Source organism: Tiliqua scincoides, chromosome 3 (assembly GCF_035046505.1).
Source record: "Tiliqua scincoides isolate rTilSci1 chromosome 3, rTilSci1.hap2, whole genome shotgun sequence".
NCBI classification, from domain to species: Eukaryota; Metazoa; Chordata; class Lepidosauria; order Squamata; family Scincidae; genus Tiliqua; species Tiliqua scincoides.
The window spans coordinates 65,630,843-65,651,429 of record NC_089823.1 but is presented as its reverse complement, the minus strand read 5'-3'; the positions used below and the strand labels follow the sequence as shown (position 1 = coordinate 65,651,429).

The 20,587-nt window shown below is 42.0% G+C and overlaps 1 protein-coding gene and 1 pseudogene across 1 annotated transcript in view; both read left to right on the top strand.

The window, feature by feature from the left end:
• Nucleotides 1-19,253, top strand: part of LOC136644144 (cystathionine beta-synthase-like protein) — a 45,666-nt gene extending 26,413 nt beyond the window's left edge. The window contains exons 5-16 of the mRNA XM_066619718.1: nt 641-720; nt 1,509-1,643; nt 2,736-2,805; nt 5,592-5,683; nt 7,187-7,312; nt 7,955-8,039; nt 9,017-9,122; nt 10,209-10,286; nt 11,994-12,128; nt 14,577-14,685; nt 16,156-16,240; nt 17,937-19,253. Of these exons, the coding sequence (XP_066475815.1) occupies nt 641-720; nt 1,509-1,643; nt 2,736-2,805; nt 5,592-5,683; nt 7,187-7,312; nt 7,955-8,039; nt 9,017-9,122; nt 10,209-10,286; nt 11,994-12,128; nt 14,577-14,685; nt 16,156-16,240; nt 17,937-18,046 (1,211 nt within the window). The 3' untranslated portion in view covers nt 18,047-19,253. The remainder of the gene's footprint in view (nt 1-640; nt 721-1,508; nt 1,644-2,735; nt 2,806-5,591; nt 5,684-7,186; nt 7,313-7,954; nt 8,040-9,016; nt 9,123-10,208; nt 10,287-11,993; nt 12,129-14,576; nt 14,686-16,155; nt 16,241-17,936) is intronic.
• Nucleotides 438-557, top strand: LOC136646600 (5S ribosomal RNA; annotated as a pseudogene).
• Nucleotides 19,254-20,587: the final 1,334 nt, after the last annotated feature.

Below are 20,587 nucleotides of genomic sequence, written 5' to 3'. Positions count from 1 at the left end.
GGCCTGATTGGGTCCCAGATTGTTGGAACATAAGAATTGCCCCGCTGGATCAGACCAAAGGCCCATCTAGTTCAGCTTCCTATATCTCATAGTAGCCCACCAGATGCCTCAGGGAGCATGCAAGACAGCAAGATAACTGCATCCTGTTGCCACTGCCTTGCACCTGGCCTTCTGAGGTAGCCTTCTTCTAACCAGGAGGTTGCACCAGGAGGTTCTAAGCAGGAGGTTATTGTGGCATATAACCTGTGATGGACTTTTCTTCCAGAAATCTGTCCAGTCCCCTTTTAATGTCATCTAGGTCAGACGCCATCACCACGTCTTGTGGCAAGGAGTTCCACAGATTAATGACACGCTGGATAAAGAAATATTTTCTTTTGTCTGTTCAAACTCTCCCAACACTCAATTTTAATCATTTGATTTGAAATAAGTACAAAGTAACTTACAGCAACTGTTACCCTGCACATGCCGGATCTTGTCTGATCTCGGAAGCTAAGCAGGGTCAGGCCTGGTTAGTACTTGGATGGGAGACAGCCTGGGAATACCGGGTGCTGTAGGCTTATGCCATAGTCTTTCGAGACTGAAGGTTGCCAACCAACAACAAAGTAACTCTTGTTGAACAAGTGCTTTTTTTTTATTACAGGGATTGGGCTGGCCCTGGCAGCTGCAGTGAAAGGCTACCGTTGCATCATCGTGATGCCAGAGAAAATGAGCATGGAGAAGGTCAGAGGAGTTTGTCATTTCAGATCCTTAAAACTCAAACTTGGTTGCATAATTTGTCACTGATGTGCCATAAGCCAACCATGCAGTTTACTGCATATGGGATAGGTATAGCCAGTTTGTTTTGACAGTAAGGTAATAAAGTGTTAAGGGAGAGAATATAGACTGGCAATACAACACCATGAAGTTAAGGTTGTGATGTCAGCTTTCTAACTGGGAAAAGTAGGTAGCACTGAATAACATCCATTGAAATCTGTAAAAAATCACTCAACACCCTATAGCAGTGTTTTTCGACCTTGGAATCAGGACCCCAGTGGGATTGCAAAGTCTCAGTTGTGGGGTTGTGGAATGAAAAAGGTTGAAGACCACTGGAGTCTAGCACCACCAGGTAAAGAGAGAGGCACCCAGGAGAGGCACCTAGGTACCAGAGACCCAGGTACTCAGGTCTTAGCACTTGTGCTAAAATAGCTTTCACTAGAGCTAGGTTTCATGGCAACTTTTTCTGCTGTCTCTAATAAATGTATTTGGTTACAGTGAATAGTTCTTGGTGGGCATTATGGGAGTGGGGAGTGGGCCAGGGGTGGCGATAGGATCCCAGGAGGGAAGTGAGGCCAATGGTGGGTAAGTCACCTGTTTGCTTGTTTACTTATTTACTTACTTACTTACTTACTTATTTGGGTTGTGGCACAGTAAAGACCCAAATAGCCTTATAGGCTAAGCTTTTGTGTCCAGATTAGGCAGGCACAATGACATATTTCAAAAATGTATGTATTTTTTGGTTCTTGCCTCAGGTGGATGTACTGAGAGCTCTTGGGGCAGAAATTGTGAGAACACCAACTACTGCTAGATTTGACTCTCCAGAATCTCATGTTGGGGTGGCATGGAGACTGAAGAATGAAATCCCCAACTCCCATATATTGGATCAGGTAAAACACCAGCCGGGAGAGCTATCTGCCTGGTTCCAAGTGGAGTCTTTGGCCTGCAAAGGTTGGGAAAATGCTATAGCTTTCTGGCCTTGTTGTAGCATCACAAAGTAAATGAATGGGAGAAAAGAGATGGAAAACAGGTAAACAGGAAAACTTGAACCTGTCCTTATTAAGAATGCAGGGTGCATGGTGGTCAGGCCTCAGATGAGGCAACTACATGGGGCTACTGGGGCATGTATGAAGACTGCTGACCCTGGAAGGGCCCACTGCTGAATGCACACACCCCATTGGCCAGAGGAGGAGAAGGGAGTGCTCTTGTGAGACTTGTGTGGGCATTTCCTTCTCATTCACCTCCCCCAGAACAGTGGGGCTGCGCAGGGGTGGCCACTTGTTTTCAGTGCACAGTCATTTTAGCTCATAAGCTAGCTAGTCTGTTTTTAAAAAGTCACTGCTGGCCCCAGTCCTGAGAAGGTTACTCATGCATATGTCTCAATAACATTAACAAGTACTAAAGTCAGCTGCAATCATTACAGCCCTGATTTCAAAGGAACATATGCATAGTTACCTTTCTGTGGATTGGGGCCTCACTGTGGTTTTAGCCTCTGGAAAGGAGCAGTCTGATGTATATAGACCATGATAACCTCTCTGAGAAAGGTCTATGTGGAAAAATAGCACCCTTGCCTAGAGAGTGATTTGTAGTTGAGTAATGCTAGGACCTTCGTAGTATGTCCACAAAGAAGTGTGTCATATTCTGCTTTAGGGCGACTGCAGGATTCTTTTCCAGAACAACATTTGAGAAATAATGACTGACAATATATATGGATAGCCAGGATGGTGTAGTGCTTCTGGCATTGGACTTAAATTTGAAAGATCCAGGTTCGCATCCCTGACCAGCCCTGACACTTCCTGGGTGATCGTGGGCCAGTCACTATATCTCAGCCTAACCAGCCTCATGGGGGTTGCTGTGAGGATGAAAGGATGGAAGGAACCATGTACACCCCCCTGAGCTTCTTGGAGGAAGGGCAGTATAAAAGTATGAAAAAATATATATTTGAATTGCTCACCTACATTTTCCATTCTTTTCCAACCTAGTACCGCAATGCCAGTAATCCCCTGGCCCACTATGACACAACAGCTGAAGAGATCCTGCAGCAGTGTGAAGGTATGTTCAGCCTTCAGCTAGTGGAGGGGGTCTCCATACTACAGCCTGTGGGCTGAATCCTCCAGCAGTGGTTTGTCTGGCCTGTGGGAGTGACTCATCTGTTCTGTACACTTCCACTACTCCTTTTCTGTCTCTCTTACTAACATGATGCTTGTGCTGGGCGATACTGAGTTCTGTGCATGGACAGCTCTACTTGTCTCTTCTAACTTCAAAGTACTGTGAGACTGGAAGAGGTTGGGTGATTTTATTATTAAGTGCCTCGTGTAGCAGGTGATGCTTGAGTACAGTTTGCTCTGGGACAATTAACAGCTTGCATTGTCAGGCACGCAAACTACAAGGCTGCCGTAAGACGAGGGCGTGTACACTTCCGAGCATCTTTCAGAAGCATGTGAAATCTTACCATTTGGGTGCATTTTAAGAGATGAGATTTTAATATTGCAATAATATATTAGTATTGAGCTTTCTTTAGCACTTTTTAGTGTTATACAGTACTCTAATTCTTCTCTCATTTAAGATGCAATCCTGTCCACGTTAACCTGGGAGTAGGCTCCATTGACTCTAATCAGATTTCTAAGTAGAGATGCCTAGGATTGGGCTCTTGGTATCACGGTTTCTCCACGTAGCTAATTAGTTTGAAACCTGCTTAACACATTCTCATTTCACAGCTGCACTATGGATATATATATTGGTCCTTCGAACCAACACAAAATATACCTGCGTCACACATTATTGAGTACACTGTGTTATAGAGTATTCCATTGATGAGTATGCATTGTGGGCATGTAATCTCTTTTATTCTTATCTTGAGCATTAGCTAAGAACCCGTTCATCAACCTGATTAATAGCCAAAGTAAATGGAAGCTTTTTGGCTCATTTTCATTTCCTGTTACAAAGCAAACTAAATATCTCAAGATATTTACTGATTCTTTGGGACAATGTCAAACTCTGTTTTTAAGGTGGCCAATCTCTTATCCAGGGAAAATGAAAATACAGATGATTCATATCTCTTTAATTGGAAGCAAAACTTTTATACTGGCTGCCACCCAAGAGCTATTTCAATTTTGAGTTTTGTTTGGACTTTCAGATGAGAGGGATGGATTTCATGGGGGAGATGGCTGATATAAGTCATGCTCAAAAGAGATCCCATGGAGCCAGTACAGTAAGCCTCAGTTTTTGTAGCCCATGACTAATGAATAGATAGATCACACAAGGCACACAGGCTAGTTGGATAAATAAAATGGGTTTTGTTCTTAGAGGAAGAATTAATCTTTTCCTTCCTTTCATAATGAAGCTGTTTTTTAATAAAACAAGCATCTTTTTTAAGTTTGTGGCTGGCAAGGAAACTGAATACACAGGGTACATGGATTCAAGATGGCTCTTTTTGTAATGGTGCCCTGCTTGCTCCTTAATTTGTTACTTGCTATGGATGTTCTGGTTTCGTAGAAAATTTCCTCTGAGTACAGATGATCCACCTGCTACTTCTGTCATGTGTGAACCCTGAGAGGCACTGCTTTTTTAAGATTGTCTAGGGAACTTTGTGGCTGAACAAAGCTTGGCCCCTTGATCTCCTACATCCAAATTTCATACAGTACTTCAGCATATACTGTACTTTGACTTAGGCCAGACTTCCATTATTGTTTTGTTTGTTAATGTATGTTACGCACTCTGAGCCCTCGGCTTTGATGAGGTTAGAAATTTATTTTGCAAATAATAAACTTCCTAGCTTTCCTTTAAGAACTGGACAATTTGCAGTTTTCTTTTTTTTGCATTTGCTACCATGGAGTCAGCAGAGGGCGCTCCAATATAAGATATTTTTCCCACTCTGTTTAATAAAACTTATTCTGCTGTAGAAATCACTCTTACACTTCACAGCCTCTCACCCAAATCTAGTATATTGGCAGTTCTCAAACCTTTAGCAGCGGGACCTGCTTTTTAGAATGAGAATCTGTTGTGACCCATCGGAAGTGATGTCATGACTGGAAGTGACATCATCAAGCAGGAAAAATTTTTACGCTCCTAGGCTACAATCGTACCCAGGAATAAGCCCCATTCACTATCTTTGTTGAAAGCATATACATAGCAGCCAGTTAAAAGTACAGATCTGTAACATTTCCCCAAATGCAGTCTCATACCATGGTAGCATCAAGCCTAATATGTTAAAAATAAAATATTGAAATGAATGAGGTCCCACCTGAAATTGGCTCGTGACCCACCTAGGTGGGTCCCGACCCACAGTTTGAGATACACTGTCGTATGTCATTCTAGGATGCTAGTTTACTTTGCTTGTGCTGTTTGCTGAAGAATATCTGAACATGTTTTTACAGTGTTGTAATTTAAATAAAGCAATGTATATAGGGCCATTGAATAAAGGGCAGGATGGTTGGTACTGATAATTGTGTTGAATTTTGGCCAGTGCACCTTTGCAAAGATGGGAGAAGTTGTAACAATTTATCTTGATTGCCACTTTAAAAGGTCCAAGAGCCTTATCTATGGAATCTCAGAATACAAATGAAAATCCATTTGTTGGTAAAGCAGAACTTGAAGTGTACAGCAAATATATCAGCAGATATGCAGGAAGTACAGTAATAATGACTGGTGACTGCCTTGTAGCTTGGAGAGGAAGGTGGTGTGTGGCATTGTTTTCTGACATAAGTTCTGCTTCAATTACTTTGAAATCAATCTTGACCTTAAAATTTTTTTTTAAGTGTGAGTTTGTTCAGATTTTTTATCTTGAATGCCTGTAAACCACTTCAATCCTATGTTTTGTTTTTCACCTCTTTCAATAGGTAATGTAGACATGGTTGTGGCTGGAGCTGGCACAGGGGGCACCATCACAGGCCTTGCCAGGAAACTAAAAGAGAAACGTCCTGAATGCAAAGTGAGTTCAGCAATTTTCAACGTTTTTCTTCCTGTGGCGCAGTGGCCGCTTCTTGTGATGTCGCTTCCAGGATACTCTTCCAGGTTCAGTGGCTTTGCTTTTAGGGCAACTGTCTTTAGTTATGAATTGTCTGTCCCTCTTCCTTCACCGTGACAGACAATTCATAACTACAGACAGTTGTGCCCTAAAAGCAGAGCCACAGAACCCGGAAAAGTTTTTCAGCTGTTTTCAATTACTGTGCTTCAAACTCCCATGGCACACCTGCATACCTTTCATGGCACACCGATGTGATGCAACACACTGGTTAAAAATTGCTGACCTAAAGTATTCATGTCGCTGCTTTGCTCATCACTGCAGGACTTTGGAATGTTGATGAAACTGTAATGTGTAAATGTTCCAATTATGCTAATGGCCTTTAATAGGATACCTCTGACATTCTTTGTTACTTCTACACCAAAGCTATAGATGATGTGAAAATTGAAGTTAATAAGAAAATTCCCCACCCCCAGACTTCCAGTCTGCAAAAGATACCAATGATGTTGCAGTTCACTTTTTTGCTTCTGTCCTACATATTGATTTCATCTTCTTGGGAAAACATAAAATTTTCCCAAGAAGCACTTGTTTGGAGCATTCCATGGAGCATTTGTTTGGAGGAGGGATATCCACCAATATTTTCCCAGGTGTGACCCAAGACCTCTCGGTGCCTGAGATGACATGCCAAATGCTGCTGCCCTTGTCTGGTGATAAGGTCTGCCTCCCATTCAAAAGAATGGAAAAGGAAGAGGTGGACACTCTAGTTCACCACTCTTGTCTCCTCCACATTTTCTCTTCCACTGCACTCTCCTCTTTCAATCCAGGGAGTGGGAGGGTAAAGAGATGCAGTGGGTGGATGGAGGTGAGCTTATCCCTATCAATTTGCCTGGGGCAACTGCCTCAGTTGGCCTATGGATGGGCCAACCCTGTGTTCTTCCAATCATTTATACTACTGATGCCTTTTAAACGTATTCAAAACTACGTTGGGCTCTCTTCCTTCTGTGTCCTGTACTGTGATCTCCCTCCCTGACAAAACACTTTGGAGTGATACAGAGATGTGTATTAGTGTTGCATATATATCTAATGTTTTTCTCTGTGAGGGCCACTTTTCCTCATCCAAGAACCCGTAATAGTGTTCGTAACTTCCATATCTTATTATGCTGTGAAGCCTTTCTGGCTGCTGGCACACAATGTGTACTTGTTGTAACTGGACCTCACATCTGAATGGGGTCCAGCTCTTGACCCATTGACCCTATTGCTAAGCCAAGTAAAAACAGAGTATGGGCAGGCCACAGGTGTTTTTTTCCCCACAGGCATTCATAGCAACAAGAAGGTCACTTGCTTAGGCATTTTCCAAGGACCAAACAAATGTTTGTGACATTAGCGTAACAGTGTTTTGAGATGCCTACAGTGATGTAATGCTGTGTTTGGAAAAGCAAAATGATGATGGTCTTAAACACTGCTTCACAGATTATAGGTGTAGATCCAGAAGGATCCATTCTTGCAGAGCCTGAAGAACTAAATTCAACAGACAAGACAACGTACGAAGTGGAAGGGATCGGGTATGATTTCATACCTACAGTTCTAGACAGATCAGTAAGTCAAGCTGCTTGTTTACCTTTGCTTGCCTTCTCTAGATGGGTTGGATGTACTGGAAGTAAATGGAAAATGTGACTGGAAGATGCATAAACATGACACGAAAATGGTCAAGTGGATTGCCATGAAATGCCCTTTTCTGATTTATCTCAAGAGGAAAACCCAACCTCCGAGTTTTTCATGTGAACTGGGTCCTTGGGATGGGATCACCTGTGCTCATCTAACACATCATCATGAGCATGGAGGGGCTGCAAAATTCCTCTTCCCGCTGCTATGGTTTCTAACACCAACCTCAGCTGCTCTAGAGGCTCTTCCAAGCTTATGGCAGCAGAGGAATGCCTGCTGCCTGAAAAGCCGTGGTGTAAACGTGAGGAGTATTTTACACCACCTTTGAGTATGTAGGCCATAGTCCTTCCCTTTCCTCATAACAAATATGCATGTTAACTGTTAAGTTCAGTTTTGGGCTGGCTGGTATTTCAATATTTTTATGTACAGGTTGTGCCTTGTTATTCACTGGGTTTCTGTTCCAGAACACCTAGTGGATTAAAAAAATGTAACAGGGTGGATGCAAAGAACTGGCATTTCTGTATTGAGACAGGTTGAATATGTCAAATAATGTCTTTGTTTTCCCTTCCTTTTTAGCTGGTGGACAAATGGTATAAGTGCAATGACGAAGAAAGCTTTACCTTTGCACGTATGTTAATTAGAGATGAAGGGCTGCTGTGTGGTAAGTGCTCTCTGCAGAGTATTTTCCAAATCTTACCTTCATGTGTAGAGAACTGGGTAGCCAGGGTGAGAATAAAGATGAGGCCGTGACAGAATTTTTTGCTTGTGGGGCCAGTTCACCTTTCAGTGGGCTATGTGTACGAGTAAAGTGTGAGTTGGGAGATTATGGATGGTGTATGTGACAACTTCTGCAATTGGCAGATCCAATATACCCTTGGAATTACAATAGTTCCCACGGCTGTACATTGTATATTACACCAGTAAACCGCTCATGGAAAGAAGTGGCCAAAAGTAAAGGCTAAGCCATGCTCCTGGGGCCAGTTCAACAGGTACAGTCTCAGTGTCATGAAGTACAATGAAGACCTCCTGGTTTCAACAGTCAATACAATATAGCCATGACCCTAGAGCCCTTTTCAACCCCCTCTTTGCCCCATAAGGAGTAAGTCCTTGTCACTGTTCTCTCACCCTTGCAGAACGACAAGCTTTTCCTCACCAAAGAGAATGAGGAAATAATTACACTTTCTTCATTCTCTCTGGTGATGTTGCTCATGCCTGTAGTTCTATCTATACTACACACGCCAACCTTGATTATATATGGTTGATGTAAAAAAAACCTACTTATTTCCTGCTTAATGCTACAGAGAGAGCGTGGGGGGAGGTGGAGGATTGATTTGGACAAGAAAGCTACAAGAAGTTTGTTACTTACCTTTACATATATTTTGCATTCTGCCATGTAATAATGCTTGTCATTTTGAATTTTCCGGAAGTTTTTCCAAGGCATTGCCAACTGGCATACAGAACCTTCCTGAGAGTCAGTTACAGGGATTGTAATCTGCACGAGGCCACACAATCTCAAATGGACGTCTTGGATTAGCGTTGAAGAGATTATGAGCTCACATCTTTCTTTGATTCCCCCCACACCTGCATTTTCAGAACAGCTTCTGTGCAGTTTTGACAGTGTTGTCTGTCTCTTAACAGGTGGCAGCTCAGGCAGTGCTATGTCTGTTGCTGTGAAGGCTGCCAAACAGCTGAAAGAGGACCAGCGCTGTGTCGTCATCCTTCCGGACTCTGTCAGAAACTACATGTAAGCAACTGTCCTATTTCACACTTCATACCTGGCACTGACTTGGGGTGGAGTGGTGGGGGTGCTGTCCTTGCATTCGTATGTACAGTATCTTCCCCTCTGATGCTAATAGCAGTTGGAGTAGGGGCAGAGCCACTAAGAATTTTATCAGGGGATACAAAGTTTCTTTTGGGCCCCTTCCCTTCTCCCTTCGAATGTGAATTTAGCTCCCATGCCCCCCTTTTTGGCTTCCTTTGGCTTCCAGACCCCCTTTTTGATCCCAGGCATGATGTACCCCCTGCTTCCCCCTTTCAGAGGCCCTCTGAAATCTCAAACTTGCTTATTCTGAAAGTTTGTTGCTGTTCAAACACTTTCCTGTCTCTAGATGCATCTCAGATTTTCAGTGCCCCACATATCCTGCTCACTGATGTTTTTGGGTGCTCTATCCCAGGGGTGTAAAACATAAGGCCTGTGGGCCAGATGCAGCGCTGGAATCTCTTTATCTGGCCCTTGGGCTCTCCCAGCATCATCATTCACTGCTCCCAGTTGCTGAGCTGTGCTGCCCTGTCACTGTTGAAAGGGTGGCCCTCATGAAAATTGGGCTCTTCTGTCTCTTGAAAATATGATCAAGATTTGCATATTTTCGCTTCTGTCATCTGCAGCTAATGAGTTCCTAAGACAGAGCAAAGCGCTTTTTTCTTGTCATGACTCATTTACTGACATCACTTCCAGCCCTCAACAGGCATCATTCAGCCCTCTGTATTAAATGAGTTTTATACTTCTGCTCTAGCCTGACCATTTTGCACCCCACACAAGGAGACACAGTGAGAGGACAAGGGGCAAGTTGCCGGCTTTCCTTTTCCCTAGTAAGGCTGGAGCCTGCGTTTCAGGCCCAATTTGACCTATGGGTACAGTAGCCTACTTTTCTTCTCCTTATGTGACCTTTTTAAAGATTCTCTGACTCTGAACCCAGTGTTTGAAATAATATCTTTTCTCATTTGGAAGCTATGAAATTTTATGCCACGTTGTCCTTTATAGCTTATTTACTTTTAAGGCAGGTATAACCTAGATTGGTGCTTGTGACTTGAGTTTCTTGTTGGCTTCCAGGTCCAAGTTTTTGAATGACAAGTGGATGACTCAAAAGGGCTTCGTGACAGAAGAGGATGACCTTATTAACAAACCTTGGTGAGATGATGATGCCCATTCATGCTTAGTAAAATGTGTTGGTGAAGAGGTCCCTTATCTGAATATCCAATCAAAGTCACAGTATTTTGTGTACTATTTGAGCAGTAAATGTACTTGGGACATCTTTCCATGTTATACAATGCTCCAATTATTGTTGCTTGGCAAAAGTGATGGGATTCTGGTACCATCAATTTACGTATCAACAGAAGAAAATTAAGGGATATGCTTCTGTCCCCCTTTTCTTTTAAGAACCAATCTTTCACTCCGCTTATTATGTTTATACATAGAAGGGAAGTGACTGTAACTTGGTATTATGATTTGGATTGTTAACTCTTTTGGAATAGGTACTCTTTATTGTGTGCTAAGGCTCCGGCCTGTCTAGGCTATTCTCATCTGAATCCTCATGTTGTCATTTGAGCCAGATCCATCACTTGGATGAGGAGGTCAATTTATAGACCATATTGTCAGACCCTCAAAAGACTTGCATTGCCCCTGACAATAAGATATGCTTGAGAGGTGATCTCACATTTATTTTTTTTAATATAAGGATTCCTAGAAATCAGAACTATTCCTGAAGATGCCTAGATGTGTGTGTAAATCTGTGAATAATTGCCAAAGTATGTCCTACAAGTGTGTACTAGAATAGCACAGTTTGAATGTTTGCACATACTCAGACGTGAAGTGTTTTATGATTATGAGAAGTGACTCCATGGCTTTCCACAACTTCCCACTTAAAAACCTATCTTGAACCAATGAGAATAGGTTCTGATCTTTATAGGAGTAAGGCTGTAAAAGCTTTGATTCTGACTTATAACACAAAGCATAGAATCTCACTTTGAATCTCCCTCATCCACTAGCATTTGAAGAATGGAAATGGCTCCAACAAGGACCATTTGAATAGGTGATGCCTGTACCCATATTCTGACACATGTGCACATCTGGAAATGTGGAAAGCCTATTGCAATCCTGGCCCCTGTGCCGCCCAGGGCCAGGACTGCAAAATGCTGCCGCCCAATCCTAAAAAGTAACTTCTGGTTTTTGAAGAAAACCAGTGACATTTTTAGGCCTCCTGAGGGCTGGAGAGGCCACATGTGGCCTCCCTAGTAGGCCTCTGAGGCCACTGGAAGGCCTAAAATGGTCACTTTTTGTTTTCACCGAAAACAGGAAGTGATGTTTTCAGGCTTCTGGAGGCCTCAGAAGGTCTTCTAAGGCCATGTCAAGGGGGAAAAATGGGTGGCAGGAGGAGGTGGTCACGGTGCTGCACCTCACTAGGTGGCACCTCCAGGCATTGAACCTCCCCCAGATATGCCAGTGAGGGAAGCATCCCTAGAAGAGACAGGTACCTTTTCTCCCCAGGGCAATATTTTATTCCAGTGACTGGAAGAAGACTGTGTATCTCACACCTGTCCAACAGTTGCTCTTCCTTCAGTAATGTGAGGAGCTTGTGTGCGTGCACATCAGAGATTAAATACAGTGATTACCTCAAACACGCTTCCAATTACAAAAAGAAGAACCACCTATCAGAATATTCTATATGACCTCTTCTGGTACAGGAGCAGAGGGTAAATTGCCGCATCTGCTCTTCAAGATGTAATTGGTTACATTAGTCTAGCCAGAAAAAAGCACAAAAGACTTTCTCCATCCCTGAATTGCTTGTTATAAAATCTTGTGTGGGGAGTGATTTTATGCTATTTGGTTTTCTCCTAGGTGGTGGAACCTGAAAGTTCAGGAACTGTGCCTTTCTGCTCCCTTGACAGTGTTACCAACTGTCACTTGTGAAAAAACAATTGAAATACTTCGAGAGATGAGATTTGATCAAGTACCAGTTGTTAATGAATCTGGGTACGTACAGACACTTATTTTCTCCTACCGCCCTCCAAATAAACCCCAATTCTTTTAACATAGGAGGTAGTGGGTGTAAAATAGACACTTCTTGAATGGTGCTGCTTGCTCCCCCTTCCATTCTCTGACATGTTTTAATGTTGTGCAAAATGTAGGAGGTGTGTCTTCCTACAGTATGGTGGAATCTGTTGCTTAATGAAGCAATTGAAGCCAATGAAATGGGCAATTGGCTGAAGGAATAACTTCTCAGAACTTGTTTGACTTTAGGCACAAAGAACGTATCATTATTATGACATTCACTTGAAAGCAAAGGACAAGCTTTGTTGGTTCCAAATGAGTTGGAAGCTAGGAGAGTAGTTTGCTCTCTTCTGCTCTGAAGTGATTTAGGCCAAACTACAAGTTGTGCTAAATGTGAAACTAAAAGATGCACTCACATCTATCAGTCAGTCTCTCTCTCTCTCTCTCTCTCTCTCTCTCTCTCTCTCAAAATACATTACCAATCCCAGGGGACTCCCCGATTCAGACTGAGATTGTGGCAAGTGGGGGGGGGGGTAACTCTTTCTCCCTGAGCTATTTTCCCACTAGCTTTCATCCCCTGAAGCAGCGAATTGCTGTGAAAAAGGCTCCCTTTGGCTGTTTTTTGTTACAGAAGAGACATTGCCAGACTCGTGCATATCTCTTAATGTTGCATTTAGCATGATGTGTAGTTTGCCCCTTAGTCTGGGATCTAACTAATGGTGTCCTGGAAGTACCATGATTGATAAGTGCTGCTGCAGTCCAGTGTGCACATTTGTAAAGAAACAGATATGGGTTTTTTTGTTTGTTTTTTTAAACTATATGCCTTTGAAGCTCATTTCTCCAAAGAAAAATTGACACTTTAAAAGTTGCTTTGAACCTACCACTTTGATTCTTGACCTTGGGAAATCAAACCACTGGTACAGAAGACCTTCTGAGACTGGTGGGAGAATAATCAGGCAACCTATTTAGGTCCAATTAGAATGAAACCTCTCACCTTTTTGTCGTCGTATGAAAAATAAAATTCCCTATGTTGTAGTAGGATATGAACCTAGATTTGTGCATGTCACTTCCTTGAGGTTAAAGAAGGTGTAGTTGTAGTTGCAGTTTGTGGCTTTTAAAATATCACCTTAAGATTATGACAAGGTTAATTACCTTATGAGGGCTTCAGTCATCTCCTAGATGTGACTTGTAAAAGAATTGACGAGGCCCAAATTGCACCTTAGTACTGAAAGTCAGGTGGGCAATTGGCCAGTAGGTCAGATTAGGACAAGTGGCAGTTCAGGCAGGGTGTTCACTCGCCAAAGTTCATCCCAGTTAATGTGCAGGAGAACAAAACAAGAACCTAAGCAAGCTTAATTGAGTTGTACCTATCTGCGGTAACAGCAGTACAGATAAAAAAAAAAAGAAAAAAGACTCGCATTGTCAAAAACAGACTGTCCCAAATAGTACAGAATGGGAAACGCTGGGAAGGGCATGTTAAAGGAAGCAATATTGTTTTTCAGCTCAGTGTAGCAAGTCTTTTTTTTTTTTTTAATGCTCATATCTGAGCAACATTGTGCATGGAGCTATGCAAACATTAATGATAAGTCCAGGTTGTTGCTTTTGTATTTATCGTTGTGTTCAGTGATTGCTAGCTACTTTGTTATCTGGTTGATAAGTAGGATATGATTTCTAATAGATTTAATAATTACATACATAAGCAAGGAGGCCTTAGTCTCAAAAGCAGTCAGATTTGCATGAGAACACTGTAATACAAGTCAGTTCAAGTAGTGTAGGTGCAAAAGTGACTCATACACTTAAATAATAATTTTAATAATAATACTGTGTTTCAACTTCCAAGCAATTTTTTTTTTGCTTCCACAAGATTCAAAAACATTTTGAATCTGATGGGAATGTGGTGCTTTAAAATGGGAAAATGGTGGATGGAGAAAGGATCACATTCCATCTCCCCATCACTTCTCTACTCTGAGGTTGAAATATTTTACCTACTTAACCAGGTGATATTATACCTACTTTCCTGAGTAGACATGCTGGTCTCCTCCAGGGGCCTTACCTTTAATTTTATTTATATATACATGGAGCGTGCAGTTAGGTATGTGATTTTCCTGTTTTACACTGCAGTCCAAAATGAAAGCAGCAGCTCTCTGAAAATGCTGAGAAAAGTGAAAGAAATTACCATTAACTTGCTAGAAAGACTTATCTTATAGGAAAACAACAAACTTTTGTGGCCCTTTAAAGACCAGCACACTTATTTATTCATCAGATTCATGAAGTGGACTGGAATTCATTGAACTTTATGTTGCAATAAGTGTGTTCATCTTTAGGGGACCATCACAAAACTCTTGGTTGTTTTTGCTGCCTCAGACTAATATGAATGCCCCATTGGAAGTGATTGACTGATATGGTTTGTTTTCATTTTCTTCTCTTCAGAGTGATTTTGGGAATGGTTACCCTTGGCAACATGCTTTCTTCAGTGCTTGCTGGTAAAGTACAGCCATCGGACCAAGTTAGCAAAGTCATCTACAAACAGTTCAAAAAGGTAGATTATCTTCTGATGTCTCTTCATACTCCCCAGTAACTCCCACTGTTATCGAAGAAAACTTTCCTTATGAAAACAGAAGGATGTCCCCAACACCTCTGTTTTCGTACTAAGGAAACCCTGCTTCAGTGCCCCTCTGTTTCACACATCACTGGGTGGCATTAGGGTGGGTCGCCCAGGAGGGGGGTTACAGATTTGGCCTAAATGCTGGATCTTGGCATCATCCCTCTCTCGGGACCAGTTCACCTGCCCTTCCCCCTCCCCAGAATCCCCTCTCACTGTCCTCCCCATACCCCTGCACCTGCTGAGATAGGCTGGTGCAAATCTACCCTGTGCCGACCTCCCGAGTCTACCAGTTTTTGAGTCAAATTATTGCAACAAACACCTTGTTTGCTTTGTTGGTGAAACATCATAATGATCAAATTCTTCTTTAAACTGAAAGAACAGCATACAGCACCTTAGAAGAACATCCAGATAGATTTGTGATAGCTTTAAAAGAGACGATTCCTTTTTGTGTTAAATTACCGCTATAGCAGAGAGATGCTTCAATATTTAAAGTTCTGTGGATAAAATGTAATATATTTGCCTGATCACTCCATGGCTTAAGGCAGTGGTTCCTAAACTTCTACTTGGAAGTTGGTAACCATGTAAGTATTTGTGGAGGTGGGCGGTGCCGGCAATGACACTGCAGTGATCATGCTGCTGCCATGATCAATGGGCTTTTTAATATACCTGGGGATAGCACTGACCATTTGGTCTTGCAGCCCACTTTTCGGGCCACCCCGCTGCTCAGAAATTAATCATTGTTCAAGAGCACCATCTGTTGTATGAAGGAATGTAGCTTATCTCCTTTGCATGGTGGTGTTGGTGTCTATAGTGGAATGGAAGATACCTTTCCTAGGTGGAAGGCCACATTTGAATTCAATCCACAAAATACACCTGCTGTGGTGCATTTTCATTGTGCAACTTTCTCTTGATTGATTGTGTAGGAGCTAGGATTCTATGTTCTGTTTTTCAGTAGCTCACTCAGATGATGATAAATGCAGTTCTTGAAAATGGAATGCTTGTTTGTAATGATAGGCTTTTATCATTTTTTTCTCCCTCCCTACTGTTATCTGTCTCCAAATAGCCCCTTGCAACTCATATTGACAGGACTGGAAAATATACAGCTATTAGATATGTATACCTTTTGAATTGTTATTGCTGTGCATCAAGTGGAGAGAACAGTTGAATCTCATTTTTTTTAGTTGCCATGCTCTTAAGTCTTTTCTATTTTCATTCTACTTTTTTATTAAGCAAGCAGCATTTAACAGGAAAACCAAATTAAATTCTACAGCCTTGCTGTCGCAACACAAGTTTTAAAGACTTCATGAGAAAGGCATAGAGTGGTTTTGAGATCATGGTGCTTGTCTAAGTTTGTTTTAAGTCAAGATGCTGTATCTTTAAAGGCTGATCACTTCTTCTTTGCAGATTCATCTGCAAGACAACTTGGGGAAGCTCTCTCATATTTTGGAAATAGATCACTTTGCTCTGGTGGTCCATGAACAGATTCAATGTAAGTATAAAGTCATCATTTGGCAGGGTTTTTCTACATTTCTTTGTGGGTACCACTTTTCCAAGTACCATTATTACCACCAGAGACAGCAGCTATGCATAAGAATGGAGGGTGTGCCCACAGTTGGGGTATCTCTCTACATCCTTGTTCCCCAAGCTATCTTGGCTTCTTTAGAAGGGCTAAGTAGCTGCACAGTTTCCTCCTGCCCACTGTTGCACCATTGCCCCAATCAGGGGCATATCTAGGGTGTGGAAAGTGGGCACATCTGCACTTGGGTGCCTCTTGAAAGAAGTGCCGGGTGTGGACTTTCCCATATACTACCGACGGTGTGTTTCTGCACCACTGTCAATGGTGCATTTTTGCACCAGTTTCAGGGTACCTCCAAAAAGAGGTAAATGCCTGCAGAAGATATTCAAGGTGTTCCCATATACTTGAAACAGAGGTGCTGCAAATGCACAATGTTAGTAGGGAAGGCAATCATTTTTTGCAGTACTGTCTAGGGTGCTGGCATATAGATTCTTTTCTAATAAAAAATTGGGTTGCAACCCACTTGTGGGTCACAACCCATAGCTTAGAACCACTATAGTGGTCTATATAGTAAATAGTACGTACTGTACTTCATTTAAATATCACTTATGTAAAAGAAGAAAACAAAAACCTCTCAAAGATGTATTCAGGATTGCTGAAGTTCCCAGGAGTTTTGCCTTTGACAATTGGGGTTGGGATCTCAGGTACATGACCCTCTCATCACTTCTGTGCTGACACAGATATTTTCCATCTTCTTCCCAGCCTCCACTGTCCTCCTGTGGTGGACATAACTGTGTTTGTTCTTAAGCTTGTTCTCATATATAGCTTTATTTAGATTATAAATTCATCCTGTCCCAAAGGCCTCTGCAGATTTTTAAAATAACTAAGGAGACTTCAATATAACTTCTTAGTATACAAAACTGCCTCACTAAATGGCTCTCTGAGGTCAGCCATTAAAAAACCTACATGATAATTCCAAGCTCACAAAATATTTGCCTGAATAAAAAGTTCTTGCTTCCATAGCACTTTCTCATCTCTTGGCAATTTCAAGTCCTTGATTTCTTTTAATAAGGGGCATTTAAATCACTACTTTAGTCCAATTATACTGCTTCAGTTGCTGTGAAGCAAGTAAAGGCTGGTGTCTCAATAACTGGAGCCACTTTATGCAGTGCAAAGAGTGCAGAGTAATTTCCCCAGGGTTTATCCCCCCACCCCCGGGGATAACCCCTTGCTTGCCTCTTCGCACCAGATGTTGGGCTAGTTACTAGGTAACAAGGCCATTCTTCTGGCCTTTAGGATGTGATGATGACTTTGTATCCATCTCAAAGTGTTCTCCCTGTCTTCAAGAATGTCCATTGCTTGGTGCAGTGACACTATTTGGGGGCTCTCATTGAGCAATAACACACTAGTGCCCCAGCATAGGCAGGGCTGGTTTCCCATGGCAGAACCTGACCTGAGACCTTTTCCTTGGCCTGTGCTCTGGGGTCAACGGCAGCAGAGCAGAGGATCAGATTGTTCAGACTTCCTTACTGATACTTTAAACAGAACATAGTGACCCCATCAGATGTTCTGTGGATAGGGATGCCTGACTAATTTGAAAAACAAGCATGTTTTTTAGTTCCATAAAGACAGAAGAAAATCATGGCTCTCTCATGCTTCTCTCCTCCAGATCACACTGATGGCAAATCCAGTAAAAGGCAGATGGTGTTCGGTGTTGTTACAGCAATCGACCTGCTTCACTTTGTGACTGGCCAGGAACAGCAAAGAAAGTCCACTTAGGTTGAAGAAGGACTTTGGCATCAGCTGCTTCTGTGTCTTTTCTGGGTTTTTTGTTGTTGTTAAAATGTCTCTCTTTCCCTCCCTTTTGTTAGAGCAATCTCAAAATAGTTTTTTGGTCTAAAGAACAAACCAAAATTCTAAGTAAGACTCCACATTGTTAACTTCCAACATGCTTCACACCCAGATTTAAGGCATCTCGTCAGACCTTTCACCTCACCGCATAGCATGCAGTCACACCAGTGGAAGCTGCACTGCATGCCATGGTGGGGAAGGTGATCAGGACAGCCTGCAGGACAGAGGTAAACGTATTTTTTTTACTTACCTCCCTGTAGTCGGCCCAATCACCTGTGGGACTCATTGGATGTATGTCAGCCATTTGGTGGCATATGTTGATGCTGCTTTGCAGCAGGTGCTGCAGATGGCTGTCAGTGGCACTCTCCACACATCATTGGCAGCTGATTTACAATGGCGGAACAGTAAGTCCTAGGATAGGACTGGGCAGTCAGTTTATGGTAGTCCCCAGCTTTGCTTTTGTCCTTCAGAAAGAGGTAAATTTCTTCACTAAGACTGGTTTCATTTTGGTAATATGCACCTGAGCTGGTGGAGCCAAACCTACTTAATAACTGCTGTGATCATGCCACTAAGGTTTGGGATGGTGCCTGCATTTGTTCTTCCCAAGCCATTCATTCATGCTTTGTTGGGTACAATGTATCTTGTGGTTCCTACCCCCATGTTTTATTTCACTGATGTCACAGCCATGGAAAGTATTGGGACTTCACAGGTATCAGCTCTGCTATCTTTTGTGCTACAGATATAGCAATCTTCTATGCTACAATAGGTAAAAAATATCTGCTCTGAACATGCCTTTCTTTTTTATATGGGAGTCCTCCATTCACGCATTCTAAGGTGCCAGTGGAGAGTGCGGCAGGGCAGAAAGTAACTGTGCACATGTGATAGGCAGGTACTCTGCAAACATATTCTGTCTTCAGTGAGAAACTGGTTGCTGAATCCTTCATTTAGAACCTACAGAAGAGACAACTGTCCTGCCTGTCCAATGGATATGCCAGGATTGAATCCCCTCTCAAAGTTCTTTCCAGATACCTGAATAATAAACTATTATCTGTCCTTCCCATATTCTGTTCTCACTGTATATTTAATATTACTGTTCCTATAACTATATACATCAAAAGCAAAGATGGGGAAGAATCTCCACTGGTAAATAAGTCATCAAGTTCTACCAATAAGTGACTTTTGTATATCATTGCCTTGAGTTCTGAACAATTGTCTGCCATTGCTTATGGTAATAGTTTCACCAGCGGTTTTGACAAAGCAAATTCCCCTTTGCTTGGAACTGTTGACACAGCTGGGCAATGTGAAGAACCTGGATCTTGGCTAGTTTTTTTTTCTTTTTTTAACAAAGTACTGAATGCCAAAAAGTTTGTTCCTGTGTTCACAGTTCAGTGAAGACCAAATCAAGTTTAGAAAATATTAATCCCTAGTGTTAAACCTAAAGTTTGATTAGTGATTCTTTGCTCAAGTGCGTGCCTGTATCTTTTTAGAGTGCCTTACTCTAAGTACATCAATGTAAATTTTCTCACTACTTTGCACACGGGTAGACTGATGTATTACACTGGAAGGATTTTTCAGATGTCAATTCTGTTAGACTTAATGAGAGATACTGGAAGAAACACACTAGGCTTTTCATGTGTTAAAGCTAAAATTGTCAATTGAATGGCTGTATAGGAAGCTTCTGCAGCTTCCTATAACTTCCATGGGAGATTTTTAACAAGCTTGTTAGTGATACTGTAGATTTTCTCGTTGATAATACTGTGTTCTATATCGGAAAACAATCATTGCCACGATCCAGCACACTGTTAAAGTGCTAACTGATCTCATATTAAAAAGATCTGATTCATATATAAAACTTGCCACTAGGTGCCATCTTATTGTCACTAGAGCAGTTTGATCCTGTTTGCAGCAGAAAAACCATCTTTGGTTGCAGAAGATTCCATTCAGTCTTCGCCATCCTAATCGCACAGCATCCACAGTTCTCAAGCCCTTCTAGGATTGTAAAAGGGACTTTACATGAGTTTTTTTTAATGCTGTTTTTGTTCCACAGTTTGTTCCACATACAGTAGAGTTAAAGTTCTTATATTTCTGAAAAACTTGGCGGTGTTTGCAGTTCTGTTTTATTTGCTTACACAAGAGGTGTTTCTGACAAGAGACACGTAGGCACAGGGTAGGGAATGAGCACTGAACATACAAACAGCACTGATACTCTTTTCACTGAAAGTGGGTCAGAGGTGCCTGGATGCAGCACCCGCTGCCCTCCTCTCCCTCAGATTGCTCTAAGCATCATATTTTTGGCAGCCCTTTGCTCAGGAGCATAGAAGTAGTTTTCAGTTTGGGACAACCTTCACAACAACACGCCCTGTGTCTGGTTCGCTTTGTCAATGTCTTTATTTAGAAGATTCTTATCCTGCAGTTTCAACTCTCACAAGCTGGCTTACAGAGGTTACAATATAAAAAACAACACAGTTA